Below are 21041 nucleotides of genomic sequence, written 5' to 3'. Positions count from 1 at the left end.
AAATGAAATGTACATAATTAATTGGTTTTGGTAATTTTTTTTTCCCAAAAAATTATGTATTTATTTGTGAAAAAAATGTTATGAATTTTGACAGTGAGACTAATGGTGATTAAATGTTAATAAAATAAATTAATGTAAATAATTAATTGTTTAATTTATTGTTTAATGTTTTTCAAAACTCATGTATTTATTTATGAAAAAGGTAATGAATTTTGACAATATAGGAAGCTAATATTGATTAAACATTAATAAAAGAAATAAAACGTAAATAATAAATTGTTTTATTTTTTTTCAAAAAGCATATATTTATTTGTGAAAAAAATATGAATTTTGACAGTTATTGTTTATTTTATCTAAAAATGCATTTATTTATGAATAAAAGTTACAAATTTAGACAATATAGTAAACTAACAGTGACTAAAGGTTAATAGAAATAAATGAAATGCAAATAATGAATTGTTTAATTAATTTTCTTTTTCAAAAACCATGTGTTTATTTGTGAAAAAATGTTATGAACTTTGATAAATGTTTATTTTTTATCTCAAAAATAATGCATTTATTTATGAAAAAGTGATGATAATAGTGACTAAAAGTTAATAAAACAAATGAAATGTAAATAATTAATTGTTTTATTAATTGTTTATTTTTTCCCTCAAAAATCATGTATTTATTTGTGGAAAAAATGTTATGAATTTTGACTGTACATGAGACTAATGGTGATTAAAAGTTAATAAAAAAAAAATATATATATATATATATATATATATATATGTTACTATTTTATTTATTATTTAGTTTTTCTTAAAAAAAATGCATTTATTTATGAAAAAGGTGGTGGTGATGGTTTCATTCATTTCTGGCTTCTTTTGGTTTTGAGCTTATGTTGTGTAATGCTACTTTTTATTATATTCTACTTAAATCATTGTCAAATACAGTGCAAAGAAATATAACGCACTGTTGTACAGTTCAGAATATGTAAATATAAGCGTTTCTTCCGAGTTATTCTTGTCTAATTGTTATTGTCTATTATTAAGTGTTGCTCTCGGACGCCCTCTACCGCGCGCCCCGCGCTCCGCCCTCCTCGCTTCCGCCACGCCCCTGTTCTTCTATATTTGGCCATGCCTTACTGAAGCGCCTGTGATTGGCCCGCGCTGCATCGGAGCGGAATGACCCGGATATGCAAGCGCCGCTTTGCGTCGCGCCCCTCCCCCGCAGGATCCCGGATGAGGAAGTCGCAGCGCTGACAGGGCTGGGTTCCGTCAGAGAGTCGAAGCCGAACCGCGTCCAGACACACGAAAACAGAGCCGCACAGCGAACCGAACCCGCCGCCGCAGCCGCCTTCAGTCCCGCAGAGACCGCGACCGAGCGCCGCAGACATGGTAAGAGCCGCCGCCGCCGCGCCTCGAGCCGATGCCCGTTTTAGGAAGAGACGCGCAGCGCCTCCCAGAATCCGAGCCGAGAGCCGAGCACAAGCCCACTATTATTACAGCACTACAGTGCACACTACCGTACGCACTAAAACACCCGATAAACGCCTCTGAGAACAGCACAGCACAGCACGAACCCCGAGGCCCGGAGTGAGCTCCACCATTGTGTTTGTGTTCGCTCGAGGCTTTACTTCAGCCTGAACTCAGTTCAGTGTTTGTGGCTCAGGGGTCAGACACACTTTTCAGGGGTTTGGGTTTAGTGCTTTTTACTGATTTTAGACTTTGGGGACCTTGAGTTTGTTTTTAAGATTGTTGGAGTCGTTTGATCATGTGATGGTGTTAGTATTTATATCGGGTATATATATATATATATATATATATATATGTATCGTATCTATAAATGTGAGTTTGTTTGTTGCTGTTGTGTTTGAGGGTTTTTGAAAGCAATAGAATAAACACCATGTGATGTTCATCATCAGAATCATCTTGTCTTTTTGTGTCAGTCCCAATCCTGCAGAAAATAAGTGTTTATTTCAGCATTTTGATGTCATGTTTCTGTCGTTAAACTGTCAGTATGTGTCTGTCAGTCAGTCAGTCCTCTAATCTGAGTGTTTACAGTTTGTTTGAGAGTTTAACCCTTTAACTGTTTTTGAACAGGCATGAAAGTGCACTATCCGAACTTACATTTTTGAAATTGATGAACACTTTGGAATACAGATCTAAGGTTGATCTGACTAAAAAGAAAATGCACTGTACCATTTTTATTATATTTTATATAAAATACATATTTTACATAACAGGTTTTACCCTAAATTTGGTAACAAATTGAAGCCTTATGTCTAAATAAGTTATGTTCCAAATTTGAAGTTGATATGAAAAAAATCGAGGTTCCTGTAAAGTTTGTTTAGGGCGTAGTGCCACAAACAGCCACCGGGTGCCATACAAACTCTATGCATTTTTCTGTCACAAACGTCTAAATTTCTCTGTCAATTTTACTTCTATCACAAAATAACCACCAGATATGAAATCCTGAGACTCAGACCTTTTCAATGACATGTTTTTTTGTCAAGATTATAAAAAGTTTGGATTCTAAAAGACTGTAATGCATTTTGTAATTTGACACTTGACGCCGCTGCTAAGGAGGAGGAGACCGCCACAAGATTTACAGTATCATTTCCATGGTAACGCAATGTCCGATTTCAGAATGGTTCATAGGATGATTCTTGGGCTTCTAAGCTTTCAGTGATATATAATTTATGATGATTACTAAAATATTTGATAGAGAAAAAGGACAATGCAAAAAAGAGCGCCAAGCGTCCCACAGTTAAAGGGTTAAACAACGGTCATTTAGGGCTTGGGCCTTTTTTTATTGTTTAGATGTTGTGGGGTTTTAGTTTTTATATATCTGATGAGTTTTTAGTGTTTGCTTCGAATAATTAATTGGTTTAACATTAGGCTTTTTGGATTTAGTATTTGAGGTAGTTTAGTCTTTTTGCTTTGGGACTTTAATATTTTAGGGCCGTTATTTCAGGGTTTAGTGTTCATATCTGTTTGAGTTTACCTGGTTTGCTTGGGTTTAGTGTTGATAGCAGTTAATGTTGTAGTATTGGACTTTAGGGACCTTAAGTTTATTTTCAGGGTTGTTGAGAGTCGTTTGGTGGGCCGGAATTTGATGTTTTAGTGTTTAGGTATCTTATTTATATGTATCGTATCTATAAATACGAGTTTAATGTTGGTTGTTGTGGTGTTTGAGAGTTTTTTGATAGTAATCGAACGCTGATGTGTTTATCATCATAAACATCTTCACATCCCTTTGTGTCAGTTTCAGTCCTGTGGAAAATAAGTGTTTATTTCAGCATTTTTATGTCATTTTTCTGTCGTTAAACTGTCAGTATGTGTCTGTCAGTCAGTCAGTCCTCTAATCTGAGTGTTTACAGTTTGTTTGATGGTTTAAGTAATGGTCATTTAGGGCTTGGGCCTTTTTTATTGTGGTTGTTTAGATGTTTTGGGGGTTTAGTTTTTATGTATCTGATGAGTTTTTAGTGTTTGGTTTTAATAATTCATTGGTTTAACATTGAGTTTTTGGATTTAGTATTTGAGGTAGTTCAGTGTTTGAATGTTTTAGACTTTAATATTTTGGAGTCATTATATGTATATATATATGTTTGAGTTTATCTGTCAGAGTTTAGTGTTTGGGTTGAGTATTTGGTGGTGGGTTTACTTGGGTTTAGTATTCATGGCAGTTTAGTGTTTAAAGATTAGTTTTAGTATTAGACTGAGGATCTTACATTTATTTTTAGGGTTGTTGGAGTCGTTTGGTGAGCCGTTATTTGATCATTTGATGGTTTTAGTAGTTAAATATCTTCTTTGTATCTATAGAGTCTATAAATATGAGTGTAATGTTTGCTGATGTGGTTTTTGAGGGTATTTTTGAATGGTAATAAAACACTGTGATGTACATAATCATAATCAAACTCATGTCCCTTTGCGTCAGTTCTAAACTCAACGACAGCACTGTGGGAAATAAATGTTTGTTTCAGCGTTTTATGTGTCACACTTCTGTCATTGAATTGACAGTATTTTATTGTCAGTCAGTGCTAATTTGAGCGTTTATAGGTTTAGGTTTAGTAGTTTTTGTGTTTGGTTTGAATAATTGTTTGGGTTAATATTGGGGTTTCTTAGTGTTTAGGGTGGTTTAGGTGTTTTAGGAGTGGTATTTTGGGGGGTGGATGTTTGTTTTTAGTGTTTAGGGGTTTTTGTTAGTAGTTTTTGGTTTAGGGTGATGTTTTGTTGAGGGGTGTCAGTGTTTGAAAGTTTTAGTACTTGACTTTTGAGGTTGAAGAGTTTAATAAGTGTTTATTTTGTGAGTCAGTGTTTGAGGGTTTAGTGTTTATGTTTGAGTTTAGTGTTTGATGGATTGAGTATTTGTTTGGGTTTTCTTGAATTTGCTGTGTGAGGTGGTTTAGTGTTTGATGTTTGTTTTTGGTTGTTGTTTTCAGTGTTTGGGATGTTTTTACTGGAGGAGTTAGTGTCTAAGGGTATTAGATGGTATTTTTGTTGTTTATTATTAGTTGGTTTAGGGTGTTAGTTAGTAATGGATCATTCTGTAAATCACCAATTTGAAGAGTTATTCAGATGTAGGGGTTTAGCAGTGTTTAGTATTTGTGTATTCTGATGTTATTGTTTAACTCTCAGATGGGTTTTTAGTGTTTTTTGGGGTTGAATATTTGTTTGGTTTAATATTGGGTTTAGTGTTTGAATTTTTTAGTTTTAGACTTTTGGGGTTTGGGACTTTAATATTTTGGGGCCATTATGATTCATGTTTTAGAATTTATATTTCTGATGTTTGAATTGATGTGTGAGTTTAGTGTTTGATGGGTTGAGTATTTGGGGTTGGGTTTTCTTGGGTTTAGTATTTACAGCAGTTTGGATTTTATGTTGTTTTAGTAGTGGTATTTGTGGGGTTTGATGTTGGTTTTTTTGTGTTTAAGGGTTTTTGTTAGTGACAGACTGAAGTGTATACCATCATTATGTTCGTCTGGACAGTTAACAGAAGTGTGTCAATTTTAAACTCTACTGACAGTAATATATGTTTATTTCCTTTCAGCAGTTTATTGGCAGTCAGTCATCTACTTTCATTGAAAACCCTTCTAGTTCAGGTGTTCAGGGTGAATTGAAGGTTTAAGTATTAGACGTTTGGTGTTTGTTTTTGGTGTCAGTGATTGAAGGTTTAGTATTAATGTATCTGATGTGTCAGATGGCATTAGTGTTTTTTTGGGTTGAGTATTGTAGTTTCGTGTTGGGTTTTCCTAGCTTTAGTGTTTGATGTAGTACTTTTTTGGGTCTGGAGTTTGGGATTGTAATATTTTCTGGGTTTGTTTTCAGTGTCAGTATTTAAGGGTTTAGTATTGATCTGATTTTAGTGTTTGTTTGAGTTTTCTTGTATTTGGTATTTATGGCAGTTTAGTTTTTGTGATTCATGTGTTTTTGGTTTAAGTGTTTGCTGTTAGATGTTTTTGGATGTTTTGTTGGTATGGTTGGTGATTGTGAGTTTTGGGTGGTATTTTTGGGTTTAATACTAGATGTCACTAATAACTAACTAATACTGGTTAGTGTTTGATGGTTTTAGTCAGTAATAGATCACGTCCATTTGACTGGTTAACAAGGTCATTTGCATTATAAACTGCTGATAATACGATGTATAGGAAGTGGTTATTTCACGTCAGCTGCATCGTGGTACATTATGTGTCATTAAATCGTAAATGCTGATATCAGTATCAACAATCGGTTGTCTGTTCACTAAAACTATTTCTAGTTTCAGTGTTGAGGGCTGCTCTGAGGATGTTTGGAAGTTTAAGACTTGGACTTTTAGGGATTGTGATGTTTATTTTAGTTCGTGGGCTTTGGAGTCCATATTTGTGTTTTTATGTGTCTGATGTTTGCGTTTAACTGACTGAAGGTTTTAGTGTTTGGGTTAAGTACTTGTTTGGTTTAATCTTATGTTTTTAGTGTTTGGTGTTTTTATTGGAGTGTTAGTGTTTGAGGGATTTAATTTTGGGGGTTGAGTGTTTCATATTTAAGTGTTTATTTTGTTGGTCAATATTTGAGGGTTTAGGATTTATGTTTGAGTTTAACCGGTAGAGTTTAGTGTTTGATGAGTGTTTAAGGTGGTATTTAAGGGTTTTAGTGTTTGAGGGTTTGAGTATTGGACTTTGGATTTGGTGTTTAATATTTTGAGGTTTATTTTCTGGATCGGTGTTTGAGTGTAGTGTCTACGTTTGTGTTTAACTGTCAGAGGAAGATGAGTGTTTGTGTTCAGTGTTTGTTTGGTTTCATGTTTAGTTTTTGAAGTGTTTTAGTTTTTGGTTTAGGTGTTTTTGTTGGGGTTTTAGTATTATATTTTTGGGTTTTGAGAGTTTAATATTTAAGGGTTTTTGTGGTCAGTGTTTGAGGGTTTAGTATTTATGTTTGGGTTGAGTATTTGTTTTGATTTTCTTGAATTTAGTATTTGAGGGAGTTTAGTGCTCAGAGGTTTATGTTTTTGGTTAAAGAGTTGGTGTTTGATGGTTTAAGGTGGTATTTAAGGGTTTAATGTTTGTTGGTTTAGTGTTTGAGGGTTTTAGTATTAGACTTGAGGTTTGGGCGTTTAATATTGTGGGGGTTAAAAACTGGATTAGTATTGGAGGCTTTAGCATTTATGTTTGAGTTTAACTGTCAGAGTTTAGTGTTTGATGGGTTGAGTATTTGTTTGGGTTTTCTACTTGAGATTTCGTAGTGTTTGGGGTTTGTTTTTGGTTCTGGTGTTTGCTGTTTTGAGAGTTTTAAGGGTTTAGTGTTTGAGGGTTTTAGTATTAGATTTTTGGGGTTTAAGTTTAGTATTTTGGTGTTTATTTTCTGGGTCAGTGTTTGAGACTTTAGTATATACGTTTGAGTGTAAATGTCAGAGTTTAGTGTTTGACGGGTTCAGTATTTGTTTGGGTTTTCTTGACTTTAGTCGAGAAATAGTTGGTCAGTCTGCTCTCATTGAATCTCGTGTAGTTTGTGTGTTCAGAGTTGGTTTGTTTGGTTTGAGGGTTTTAGTGTTGCAGTATTTTTGACAGATGAAGTTTGAGGCTGGACATTTATGGAGAGAAACGCCACGTTCATTTCACATGTGCTTGAAGTGCAGATCCGTCTGTCTGAGAAACTCACACTTCACCAAGACTGCTGTTTACGAGCGAGTTTAGGCTTTAGCAGCGAGAGTTAGCGAGCGCAGCCGTGGTTTCCATCAGCGTGTTTAGATGTTCTGCTGGAGTAGACGCTCTCAAACGGCCTTGAGCAGGTGGTTTGGCTCAGGGGTCGTGTCCGCCTGCGACCTTTGACCCCTCACACGCACACCGAGTGTAAACGCGGTGTCAGGAGCCGGAGGTGTCGCTGACGTGGAGCCGCTGCGTCGGGATGTCGCGTGACGTTCTCTGAGTCCTCGAGGCGTTTTGTGTTTGTCCAGTGGTATGAAAAAGTTTTTGATGTTTACTCTGGGATGGGAAACTAGAAATAGCCAGTCATGCATTAATGCTGAGCAGATGACAAACAGGAAGTTTGAGGACATTTGTTATTCTTGGCCTAAATTAGAGTTTCCCAGACTGGGGTTTGAGGAGATTATTATAGCGATGACGGTGCTGAATGAACTAAACAATGATCTTCACTGCTGAGATTGATTAACTCTGCAATTCTGTAACTAAAACAACATCCCCCCCAATGTTTTTTAATGTAATGTGTTTAATGTTATTCTATTTCGATTAATGAAAAAAGTGAGTTCATTTTAGTATTTAGTATTTTAGTACTTAAGCTTGAACAAAAATTAAGTTTTTCCATTCAGTTTTAACATCTAATTTACATTTAAGTATAAGTTTTTCATCCAATATTTGTTTGTTCGTCATTTAATTAATGAAAAAACTGAGTAGTTTTAGTCATGTTAGTACTTAAACATTTTTTTATGTCAGTTATCTGACATGGCAACATAATTCATAATTTTAACGTTTTTTCCATCTAATATGAATAAAAATGTTTAAGTTGAATTATTTACTAAAACTAAAACTACTCGATAAGATAAAAAAAAAATCTTAGAAAACTTGAATAAAACCTTGAAGAAAAATTTAAATGTTTTTTTGTTTCATTCAAATTTTAATTTCTAATTTGTGTTCAAGTGTAAGTTTTTTTTTTTTTTTTTTTATCCAATATTTGTCTGTTCATCTGTATTTTGGTTTTAGTAATTTTAGTACTTCAAATGAAACTTAAACATGTTTAATTTGAATTATTAACTAAAACTAGGTTTTTTCATTAATTGAAATAAGGATGAAAATCTTATAAAAGTAAAGTGTTTTCTCATTCAAGTTTTAATTAAAAAACTTAAGACTTAAGTTTAGTTCATTTTAGTACTTCTGTTTTTTTTTTTTGTTTTTTTTTTTTGTTCAAGTATGAGTTGAATTTCTAAAATTAATAAAATTATTAACATTTTTTATTAATTTAAGTTTAACATCAAGTTTTCTAAGATTTTTCATCTTTTTTCAATTAATGAAAAAACGTGTAGTTTTAGTTTTGGTTAGTGATTTAAACCTCAACTTAACCTTAAACAAAAATTTAAATGTTTAAGTATTAGCTAAAGCTACTTAAGTATCAGAAGTATCTAAATATCTGAAGTCTTAGAATACTTGAACAAAAGTTAAAATGTGTTTCCTTCAAGTTTAGATTTCTAATTTACGATCAAGTTTTTCTTTTTCTTTTTTTGTTCATCTTAATTTATTAATTAAGTGGTACTTTAGAATTTTGATTTTTGAAATGACATTTTTGAGCTAATTTGTCATTAAAATTGTATTTTACTTCAAAAACCCACTATGACCATTTATTTTAGTTTTAATGAAAGAATCCTTTGCTAATATTGTACATTTCTGAAAAAAGCTCTCTTCTGTTCACCAACACTGCATTTATTTAATCAAAAATACAGTAAAAACAGTGAAATGTTATATTTTAAAATATCTAAATGTCATTTGTTTCTGTGATGCGCAGCTGAATATAATGTGCTGTAATAATCTAATGTGCTGACTGATGTAGATTGGATGTTTCCTGATTCAGCGCTGATGTGTGGACTAACGTGTTCATGTTTGTTGTGTGCAGAACGAGCAGCAGTTGGACTGTGCGCTGGACCTGATGAGGCGTTTGCCTCCGCAGCAGATCGAGAAAAACCTCAGCGACCTCATCGACCTGGTCAGTGTGTGTCATGTGTTTGTGCTCATTGTGGAAGCGTCTGAGACGTGTTTGTGATCGCTTTCATCGCTTGTTCCGCAGCGTTCGGTCAGATCCGGACCGTCGGCTCGTAAACGCATCGTTAGTGACTCTCCTTCATTCCCACTGTGGTGTCTGAACGAAAGCTCAGCTAAAAATGACACAGCAGATCCGTCTCAGTGACTCACTTCACTCGGCCCGACACGCACCAGACGTTTAGCTGAATGTTCACGCTGCTCTCAGTACTATTGAATCAGATTTAGCTTTCATCAGTCATTCTATTTTTCGGTTTAGCTTTAATTTGCATTATATTGCTGTCATTATGTTTGCTTGAAAACTGTTGTCCTATTTGAACTACTACTTTTTCTTCTGAGAGCAAGTTTGAAAGTGTATCTCCTCTTAGACTTTTAAAGCTACAACCACCAGACTCGGTCCAGATCTTCAGACTGGTCTGACTCGGTGTGCTGTATCTTTTCAGACTGATCCGGCTTACGGTTTTCGTAAACCAGACTATCAAAACCACCAAAAATCCCATAGACTTACATTGACGGAATGTTCAAATGAGCAACACTCTTCAAACTCCCAGAATCCCTTGAGGCTCAATCAAGCTTCCTTTTTATCGTTCATGCTAGCAATATGCTAATCACGTTAACAACATGCTAGTAACTTGTTAATCACTCTAGCTCCATGCTACTAACTACATAGTCAGGTCAGTAAAATGTTACTAACTTGTTAATCATGTTAACAGCATGCTAGTAATTTGCAAATCATGCTAGTAACATTCTATTAACTAGCTAATCATGCTAACATGTTGTTAACTTGCTAATCATGCTAATAACATGCTAAAAACATGTTAGCAACATGCTAGAAACTTGCTAATCATGCTTACAATATACTAGTAACTTGTTAATCACTTTAGTAATTTGTGAATCATGTTAACAACATGCTAGTAACTTGCTAATCACCCTAGTTACATGCTACTAAATACTTAATCAGGTTAATAACATGCTATTAACTTGCTAATCATGTTAACAACATGCTAGTAATTTGTTAATCATGCTAGTAACATGCTATTAAGTAGCTAATGAGCTAACATGTTGATAATTTGCTAATAACATGTTAATCATGCTATCAGCATGCTACAAACATGTTAGCAACATGCTAGCAACTAGCTAATCATGCTTACAACATTCTAGTAACTTGTTAATCACCTTAGTAACCTAGTAAGCATGCTAATAACATGTTACTAACTAGCTAATCATGGTAACATGCTAGTAACATGCTAATTATGTTTACAACATTTTAGTAACTTGCTAATCACCCTGGTAACATGCTACCTACTACTTGACCATATTAGTAACATGCTACTAACTTGCTAATCGTTAACAACATGCTAGTGACTTGCTAATCATGCTAGTAACATGTTACTAACTAGCTAATCATGGTAACATGTTAGTAACTTGCTAATAATTCTAGCAACATGCTAGTGACTTGCTAATCAATAAATTCTAGCAACATGCTAGTGACTTGCTAATCATGCTAGTAACATGCTAATTTCCCTTTATCATGCTATTAATATGCTATTAATTTTGCTAACAGTGTTCTAGTAACACCTGAGCAACTACCCTTAGTACCCCAGCAACCACATAGCAACGCCCTAGCAACCACCCCAGGTAGCCTAGCAACTAGAGCCCGACCGATAAAGGATTTTGAAGGCCGATACCGATACAAATATTTATTGGTTTTAAAATCCAATATTCCGATATATCGGCCGATATTTTTTATTTTATTTTTTTTTTTTTTTAATTTAGGAAACACGCAACAAAACATTAACAGATTTCCCTAACATTAGTTATTTGTAGTTATTTATGAGTTTTAACTAACATAATATGATAATGCATTTTAAAAAGGAACTTGTTTCTTTTATTGTCACAATTACACTGTCAGCTTGATTATCCCTTTACCTGCACTTTTTAAATTCTTTCCACCAAGCTACATCAAACCATTTTCAATCATCAGTTGCTGCCTGCCTTCTAAAACCTACTATTTAGCGATCTAAATCCATTACGTGACTCGTTAATGCTGCGGCTGAACGACAGTCTGCAACGCACACTTGGCGTCAGTGGATTTCACACACATGTAAAAGAAAAGCTAACTTTTATGCACAAGCTACGTTTGATACTTTTTCTCTATGTCTACATGTTCACTCCTCGCAAGTCTAACTTACATTTTACAATGCAGGGACTGTAACTAGAGATATGCTAGTTATAAATACAGTAATCATTACTTTATTTAGGCAGAATAAGTTCGTTGTGGTTTCCAAGCTCATTAAAATGTTAACGTTAGCGGTCTTCCACTGATAGTGGCATTAGCTAGCTTTGTGGTTAGCTAGTCTATGATGAGCCATAATTTAGCAATGGATAACGTCATACTGCAAATTGTAAAACATACATTTTCAATATAACAGGCCAAGGAGAGATGATACGTCTCATCGCTATAACTGTCACGCTATTAAAGAAATACTTCAGTCTCATTGTCAAAAGTTAAAAGGACAGTCAGTCAACTACACTGTAACAACGTAATGTAATTACTAGCTAATTCCGCTTCATCTCGGCTTATTTAACAGCAGCAAAACTGGACATGATCTCTGGTGGACAAACTATACAACGCCAACACTCATGACATGGTTGAAGGGTGTTTCGTCCGTTTTTATTTTATTTTTGAAATATTCATTCATCGGCCATTATAAATGCCGATACTGATAGTTTGGAAAATGCCTAATATCGGCCGATAAATCGGTCGGGCTCTACTAGCAACTAACTTTAAAAGTACTTTAAACTTCAAAGTCGTTAAAACTGTAAACCTTCAAACTTCAGGCTTTTAAATCTACTTCAAACTTTCTGGCAAGGCTTTTTCAAGCCAATTTAAAGTTACACATGAGAGCAGCGTGAACATTGCGCTAAATATCTCCATTTGTTAATAATACTTGATTTTTAGCTGAAGTCTTGAAACACTCTGTTTCTCTCACGTTCTGTTCACGTCCACCTCGTAGCACCGTGTGTGTGTGTGTGTGGGTTATCAGCGGTTATTATGAGTTATTAGCGTGTGTGTCAGTCACGCAGCGGGAGCGGCGGCCGTGTGTTCGCTCAGATGTTTCACAGGGTTACGGGAGGAAGTGACTGTATTAGTGTGTGACGGGTCAATAATGAGCGTCTGACAGGAATGTACTTCCTCTAATGACGAGTGTGTGTGTGTGTGTGTGTGTGTTCAGGTGCCCAGTCTGTGTGAAGATCTGCTGTCGTCGGTGGATCAGCCGCTGAAGATCGCACGTGATAAAGTGGTGGGTAAAGACTATCTGCTGTGCGACTACAACCGCGATGGAGACTCATACAGGTAACACCAACACCTGAGCACAGCTCAGTCAGACACTGACACTGACGCTCAATCACTGTCTTCAACAAAACATTAAATAGATTGTTACATTTGCGTTTGATTACAATAAATAAAATCAATTACACTGTTATTGTTTTATGCCTTCATTTGATTTGACTGTTTTTTTAATGCAAATTTGTATTAAATCATGAATGAATGAATGAATAAGTAAAAAGATCATTAAAACAGAAAAGAAGGAAACACTTAATTTCAGAAAAAATGAGAATTTCAGGCCCTAAAAACTAAGTTTTTGTTAAACTTTAAGTAAATTGCTCCAGAGAAATCAAAACATAAAAAAAAAAAAAAATTAAAACATAATTTGGGAAAAAGCAAAATGGATTTCGCACGGCCCTAAAAAAAAATTTAAACCTAAAATTAAATTGTATAAGTTTCATAATTTCCTTTAATTATACATGCTTTTTGATTACTGAAATTACATTTAACCATTAAAATGGAATCCAGACAAATTCAAACAAGAAAAAAAGAATTCAGGAAACAGGAGAAAAAAATGGAATTCAGAAAAATTATCCAGAAATATTTAATTGAAGGGGAAAAAGGGAAAAGAAACAAACAAAGCAAACTGAATCCAGAAAAAAAAATGTTTTCGAAAACTAAAAAACAAATAAACACAAAACTGCGATCCAAAAAAAATTAATTGAGGGGAGAAAAGTAAAAGGGGGGGGAAAATGGAATCCAGAAAAATATTAAATTTGGGAAAACTAAAACAATAACAAAACCAGAATCCAGAAATATTTAGAACAGGGGGGTAAAGTAATCCAGAAAATGTAATTGAGGAGAAAAAAAGAAAAGGGCAAGAAAAAAAAACAGAATACAGAAAAAAAAAATACGTTTGGGAAAACTAAACCAAAACAAACAAACATGCACAATCTTCCAATGTCTGGAATTCAGAAAAATGCACAACTGGGAAAATGTATGTAAACCAGAAAAAGTCAGTTGGACAGGGGGAAAAGAGAATAAATAAATGGAATTAAGTCAAATTATATTGGGGAGAGGGAAAAAAAAAGAGTTCAGAGAAATTTAAAATGAGAAGAAAACGATACTTACACCTTTTAAAACAGAATTTGGAGTGAAAATGAACAGAAACTGGCAAGTTAAAAAGATGTGTTTAGTAGATGTGTGAGACTGGAGGTGTCAGAGGTGTGACTCTGTCTGTGTCTCTCTGTGTGTGTCAGATCTCCCTGGAGTAACAAATACGAGCCTCCCATCGATGACGGTGCCATGCCGTCCGCTCGTCTGCGTAAGCTGGAGGTGGAGGCCAACAACGCCTTCGACCAGTACCGAGACCTGTGAGTACACGCCCACTCACGCTCCGATTGGCCGGGAGCCGTGACTGACGCTCTGCTCTGTTCTCTCAGGTATTTCGAGGGCGGCGTTTCCTCCGTCTACCTGTGGGATCTGGATCACGGATTCGCCGGCGTCATCCTCATCAAGAAAGCCGGAGACGGATCCAAGAAGATCAAGGGATGCTGGGACTCCATCCACGTGGTGGAGGTGCAGGTGAGAGCCCACGCTCACTCACATCCAGGAAGTGATGTCATTTGGAACAGCGGCACGACAGGAAGTCAGTTTTTGCAGTGTTTGTTGCGTTTGTCAAGTTCAGCCAAAAGACAAACTGAGAGAGAATTTTGAAAGGGTTAATTCAATAAAAATATTGAGTAGGGAGTTTTTAGTTTTATTACATTTATTTAAAATTACTTTGTTTTGAGTTTTAGAAACATTTTGTCAAAATTTTTTAAAACACTTTCAGAGTCTTTTCTGCTCACCAAGGCTGCATTTATTTGATTACAAATTGTGAAATATTTTTGCAATTTAAAATAGCTATTGCTAAATAGTTATTTTACTAAATAATGAAATAATTATTTTATTTTATTTTATTTTAGAGTTTTAATTATTTAGATTTTATGTATTTATTTAAAAATGTCTAAATGTCTAAAAATGTAAAGAATATTTAAGATTAATTAAAAATAAAACGATTCGTATAGTGTCAGATTTATTTTAAAAAGTGTATTATGTAGGTATTTTTTATTATTTAATTTTTTTTTTCATGTTATAAATTATTTTAATTTTTTTTATAATTATTAATATAATTTTATTTATTTTGCTTAATTATTTATTTGCTTATTATAAAATTTAACTTATCACAAAAAGGATAAAGATACAGGAGAATTTAAGAAAATAACTTAACAGGTAATTATTTTTTTTCCTGTGATGGCAAAGCTTTTTATTTTATTTTTTATTCTATTTTATTTTATTTTATTTATTTATTTTTATTTATTTCTGCTTAGTTTTGATGATTTTTGTTTATTACTAGTAAATAATTGTTTTTATGTCCCAAATTTTGATAACATGGTCTAAAAAAATGTTAAAAAAAAAAAAAAAAAAAAATTGTAGATTGATTAAAAAAAAAAAAAAAAAAAAAAAAAAAAAACATAGTTTGACCACTTCTTGTTGGCTTATTCTAAGAAATATTTTATAGTTTATTCAAATCAGATTTATTAAAAAAAAAAAAAAACAGTGTAATGTTGGGATTTTTTTTTAATTATTTACAAAATTTGTAACATTTGTAACAACGTTTTTCATTTTATAATTTTTTTTATAATTGTAATTATAAATATTTATTTATTTATTTGTTTGTTTGTTTGTTAAAATGGTTAATATTTAGTTCAACTGTATTAAGAAATATTTAATTAATTTCTTTGTTTGCGTTAATTAATAATGAACTGTTTCACATTTATTTCTTGTAAATAAATGTGTAACTGCAAAATTCATAAATCACAAGATAAATAAATTCAGTAAAAACATGCAGTTTGACCTCCCGACGTATGTTTTCTGAGGATTCATGAGCTCCAGTGACTGAGTTTCTGAAGTTTCAGTGTCTTCATGTAAGTGAAGCCCGATGTGAGCGTGCAGCGTTTGTGTGTGTTTCAGGAGAAGTCCAGCGGGCGCACGGCTCACTATAAACTCACGTCAACTGTCATGCTGTGGCTGCAGACCACCAAAACCGGCTCCGGCACCATGAACCTGGGCGGCAGCCTCACCCGACAGGTAACGCCGTCTCTTTGACCACGGCGCTACTTATAGCGCTCAGGAGATCATGTGACCGTCTCGGGTTACCGCTCACCCAACGTGTGTGTGTGTGTGTGTGTGTGTCCTCAGATGGAGAAAGATGAGACGGTCAGCGAATCCTCTCCTCACATCGCTAACATCGGACGCCTGGTGGAGGTGATTCTCACACACAGATGTTAGTTTAGCTCACATGTGTCATCATACGCGCTCTAACTCACTCTGTGTGTGTGTGTGTGTGTGTGTGTGTCAGGACATGGAGAACAAGATCCGCTCCACTCTCAACGAGATCTACTTCGGCAAGACCAAGGACATCGTCAACGGCCTGAGGTTCGTCACACGACTCAAAACACAAGTTCTGGAACTGATGATTCTCTCTGAACCGCCTGTGTTCTTACACTCATGCAGAAATACTGTTTCCTGCAGCGTCACCACTGCACAAGTGTTCATTTCAATGGCTGTGCACAACAACTGATTCATGAGTAAATGATTCTCTGAATGAACCACTGATTCAGAATCCGTCTGATGAATCACTGAACCGATCAGCACTGTAACTGATTCAGGGTCTGAACTGAGTGAATCAGTTTTGAATCTGTCTCATTAAAGTTCATGGTTCTCAGATTGAATCCTGAACTTTTACAGCTGTAAATGACCTTTTTATATTACATATTCGATTTTTATATATGCATTTTTACATTATTTTTTTTTTTTTTTTTTTCTCATATTTATCAGCTTGTTTTGGACTATGCAGTTTAAGTGTTATTTATTTAAAGTAATTTATTTGGCTTAATTCAGTGAGTGCAATTCTGATTCTCAAGCTTTTAACTGATTTGATTCAATATCATTTCTATTCTAACATTTTTCATATTTTGTTATTTTATGTAGTATTTATTTTTTATATTTTAATGTTTATTTTATTCATGATTATTTTTTATTTTATGAATTTATTTTAGACTGCAGTTCAAGTTAGTTTATTATTTTAGTTGATTCAGTGAGTACAATTCAGTGAACTTATTCAGACAGTAACTTCTGAGTTAGCGAGTCATCTTGAATGAATCGTTCAATGAACTGGTTCATAGGAGTCATTTGTTTGTGAATCAGACTACACCAGTTGTGTTGTATGTAATTGTGCACAGCCAGTGAAAAAATACTGAATAGATGAACACATTTACTTATTACGAATCAGAAAATTGACTTTTACCCAGCTTCCATGTTTCTCATATGAACCTCCAACAATCAGATTTACTATGGATTCACTGCAGAGTCAGGTTCATTACACATCTAGATTCTGATTCACTAACTGATTCATCAGTTTTAATTACAGATTCAGTTTCATTACATGTTCAGAGTCACTACAAATTCAAGTTTATAACAGATTCATTACAGATTTAGTTTTTTTTTTTTTTTTTTACAAATTCAGGTTCATTACAGATTCTGATTCACTGCTGGTTTAGGTTCATTAGAGACTTATTGCATATTCAGATTCGTTACATTTTCAGATTTACTACAGATTCAGGTTCATTAGACTTCTAGTTTCACTTACAGATTCATATTCGTTACAGTTTCAGATTCGTGTTGTTTTTTGTTGATTCCTGTCATTCCTAGAGTTTTTCCTGCTTTCGTTCTGTTGATGTTTCTTCATGTTTTCACCGTGTGTCTGTCTCTTTACCCATCTGTCTGTGTTGTTGTGGGGCTCCAGATCAATCGAGTCTCTTCCTGATAATCAAAAGTACCGTCAGCTGCAGCGGGAGCTCTCTCAGGTTCTGACCCAGCGTCAGATCTACATTGACTAGGGTCAGAGCGGTTTGCGTGTGTTCGCCTGCACTGACCTCCGTAACAAACACACACTAACTGCATGCAGGTGCATTCTGGGACAGCTCATCAGCATTAACGAGTGAAACTTTAATACGGTGCTCGTGAGGTCGATTCGTTTTTATCACACTGTTGGCTTTACACGGCTGATTAAAGTCTTACGTTTGATTTGATCACATTTAAGACTGTAAAAGACTCTTTAAATAGTATAATAAAAGTCTGCACTGCTAATGAATTGACAATTTGTTGTAGTTGGTTGTAAGATGCATATTTAGTCTCACCTTTTTGAATGAGCAGCTAAAGTAGTAAAGCATAGACATTTCAAAATAAGAGTCCCGGTGTTTTGTGGGCTTTTTTTTTTTAAATTATTAAAAGTCCCTCATATTGCGTAAATTAGTTTTTCCCTTAGTATTTTTGGCATTTTGGTTCACCTATTTTCCTCCTTTTTGAATGAGCATCTTTAGTAAAGCATAAACATTTCAGAATAAGAGTCCCAGTGTATTTCAAGCTTTTTTTAATTGGTATTAAAAGTCCCCTATTATGGTTAAAATTGTTTTTTTTTCCCTGACTATTATTGGTGTTTTGGTTCTCATATTCTTCTCATCCTTTTAAATGATCAGCTGAGGTAGTGAAGCTAGGCATTTCAAAATAAGAGTCCCAGTGTATTTCAAGTTTTTTTATTATTATAAGTTCCTCATTATGTGTACATTGTGTAGTTTTTTCCTGACTATAATTTGTGTTTTGGTTTCCATATTCTTATCTTTTTTTTTTAATGAGCAGCTGTAGTGAAGCGTGGATATTTTAAAATAAAAGTCCCATAGTTTTTTTGGCTTGTTTATTACTAAAAGTTCCTTATAATGCATAAATTAGTTTTTCCCTTACTATTCTTGGTATATTGTTTCCCATATTTCCCTCTTTTTTTGAATGAGCAGCTGAAGCAGTAAATCATAAAATTTCAAAATAAGAGTCCCAGTGTACTTTGTTTTTTTTTCTATTATTAAAAAATTCCTCGTTGTGCGTAAAATAGTTTTTTTGATTTATGATTATTATAGTTTTTATGATTACTGACTATTATTGGTGTTTTTGGGTCCCAAATTCGTATCTTTTTGAATGAGCAGCTGAAGTAGTGTAGCATAGACATGTCAAAATAAGAGTCCCAGTGTGTTTCGGTCTTCTTTATGATTGGAATCCCTCATTAATTCCTCTCATCTTTTTGAATGAGAGTTGAAATGCTACACTGTAAAAAAACAATTTGTTGAGTCAACTTAAAATAATTTGTAACCTGGCTGCCTTAAAATTTTAAGTTCAGTCAACTCGAAAAAAGTTTATTGAACTTAATGTTAAATTATACTAAGTGACAACTTAAATATTTGAGTTGAATCAACTTAAAATTTTAAGGCAGCTGGGTTACTTACCCATCTGTTAAGTTTAGCAAACACAAATATCTAAGTTGTTACTTAGTACAACTTCACATTTCAAGTTGACTAAACTTATTTTAGTTGACTGAACTTAAAATTTTAAGGCAGCAGGGTAACAAATTATTTTAAGCTGACTCAACAAATTGTGTTTTTTATTTTTTACAGTGTACCGTGTGTGCTTTTCAAAATAAGAGTGTCAAACTTGTTTAGGATTAAACCCTCATTATGCATAAAATCACCTTTTCTGGCTATTATTGATATTTCGATCACAAAAGAAACAGTATCTAACATTTAAATCGTAAAATGTAACATTTAAAGCAGCAGATCTTTACTTTGTGTGTGTTGATATATGAGGACAGAAACCAATTGTAACACACGTCTTGAGTATTTTACAGTGTTTTGCAGTTGTGCGTGTGTCTAATGAAGTAAAGGAATCTGCGATTGCTGATTTATTTGTATGCGTTTGTTCTGTAACAGCATGTGGTGTTCATTTTACATGTGCAGGTTTTATTTCTTGAGAAAGCGTGCAATGTTTACAGACCCGTCTCACGTCCTCATCTGTGTTTTTCTGTGTTTTCCAGGAGCGTTCAGACGCTGGCGGATAAATCGAAGCAGGAGGCTCTGAAGAACGACCTGATGCACGCGCTTAGCCAACGCAAACAGCAAAGCTAGAGACGATCGCCTGGCCGTCTCTCCGTCTGTCTCACTCTCTCTGTCTGTCCACCTCACGGCTGTCGTCTCCATCTGTGCGAAACAAGCGAAAAAGGAGAAAAGGCTACGCTTTTTGTTTTTGTATTTGAGCTCGCGTTTCACCGCACCCGTCTCTCTCTCTCTCTCTCTCTCTCTCTCTGGTCTGTAATCATGTAGTATTAAGACAGCGTCTGATTGGCTCTCAGTGACATCATCGCAGTGGGGGGCGGAGCTTTTTTCCCGCCATCACAAGAACAAGTTTTCTCGTCGTCTCACCCGTCACGTACGCGCGTCAGGAATAAACGAGGAGCGGGTGGTTATATAAATATATATAAATATATAAATATACACACGTGTATGTATTATGACCATTATCTTGCTGTTAATATTAAACTTTCTGCTTGAGTCCACGCAGACGAGTGTGTGTTTGCGCGAGTGTGTGTGATGCGTACGTGTGTTTGTGTCAGGAAGCGGCAAACATATTCCTCTCTCTGTCCATCTGGGAGCGTCAGACGGTTTCGTTGTTTTCTTCGGGGTGGATTATTATTTGTTGAGTTTTTTTTTTTTTTTTTTTTCTTTTGGTCTTTTGGTTTTTTTTTTTTTTTTTTTTTGTAAAGCTTACAATTTATGTTGTGTTAGGGCCTCCAGCAACAATAAAAACAGGAAAAACTGTAAGCGTGTGCTTTGTGTTTGTTTGAGAAGGTTTCAGGTCATTGAACGGCTCTTCGTGTCTCAACATAATCAGTTATGCGCTAATCAATATTTCATGAATGTGCTGAGGAGCCGTGTCATTATCACAAATGACACACTTATCTCTCTCAGCTGCTCCGCTGATTTAATCATATTTAATCTTAATGGAACGATTAATCACTTAAGTGTTTCAGTGGTTGTTGAGGGCAGATTTACTGATCTAGACTCATGTACAGTGAGACGAATCTTTATAGTCTTTATTTACAGGGTCACGGCTCACTGTTGATCAGATGAGAGAGATGTGGTTTAAGAGGGTTAGCTTATGCATAGTTAAGTTATCTTGAGTATGTTAGCATAAATCATGATTTATTGAGAGTTATTTGTGGTGTACCACAGGGTTCAGTGTTGAGCCCTAAATGTTTGTTAACAAACATTCACGGCTTCTAAATGAACATTTTAAAGAAATGGTTTAATGCTAACAGGTTATTGTTGAATTTTAGTAAAACAAAGCATATCAAAATTCAGAACTGATGATGTTGATGTCAACTGTAGTGTTATATAAAAGTATTAAGAAACTATAACTCTCTCCTTAACTATGAAGAGATCAAACAGATCCATGAGTTCATCCACGGTTCACAAAAAAGCTTATGGACGTAATAATACTACAGTATAAATCAGACACTGAAGTGAGGTCCTGTTTTTGTCTCTTCTGTGGAAGATTCATTTG

The 21041-nt window shown here is 34.6% G+C and overlaps 1 protein-coding gene across 2 annotated transcripts; it reads left to right on the top strand.

Moving 5' to 3' along the window:
• The first annotated feature begins 1198 nt into the window (after positions 1-1198).
• capzb (capping actin protein of muscle Z-line subunit beta) lies at positions 1199-19968 on the top strand. Of its 2 annotated transcripts, XM_051095003.1 has the most exons (10): positions 1199-1379; positions 9081-9170; positions 12460-12581; positions 13814-13927; positions 13997-14138; positions 15570-15686; positions 15798-15863; positions 15958-16034; positions 17404-17498; positions 19516-19968. In XM_051095003.1, the coding sequence occupies exons 1-9, from the start codon at positions 1377-1379 to the stop codon at positions 17495-17497; spliced, it is 825 nt and encodes a 274-aa protein (XP_050950960.1). In that variant the 5' UTR covers positions 1199-1376; the 3' UTR covers position 17498; positions 19516-19968. The 2 variants fall into 2 exon arrangements, with proteins under 2 accessions (XP_050950960.1, XP_050950961.1); XM_051095004.1 differs by lacking the exon at positions 17404-17498.
• The last annotated feature ends 1073 nt before the right edge of the window (positions 19969-21041 follow it).

Source organism: Labeo rohita, chromosome 22, assembly GCF_022985175.1.
Source record: "Labeo rohita strain BAU-BD-2019 chromosome 22, IGBB_LRoh.1.0, whole genome shotgun sequence".
In the NCBI taxonomy this organism is placed as follows: domain Eukaryota; kingdom Metazoa; phylum Chordata; class Actinopteri; order Cypriniformes; family Cyprinidae; genus Labeo; species Labeo rohita.
Note: the sequence above shows the minus strand (reverse complement) of the source record. Positions and strands in the feature narration are given on the sequence as shown.

Excerpts from the sequence above, each read along its gene's own strand:
- capzb (XM_051095003.1), top strand. Across the intron at positions 14,139-15,569 it reads TCCACGTGGTGGAGGTGCAG|GAGAAGTCCAGCGGGCGCAC; the intron begins GTGAGAGCCCAC and ends TGTGTGTTTCAG. Across the intron at positions 16,035-17,403 it reads GACATCGTCAACGGCCTGAG|ATCAATCGAGTCTCTTCCTG; the intron begins GTTCGTCACACG and ends GTGGGGCTCCAG.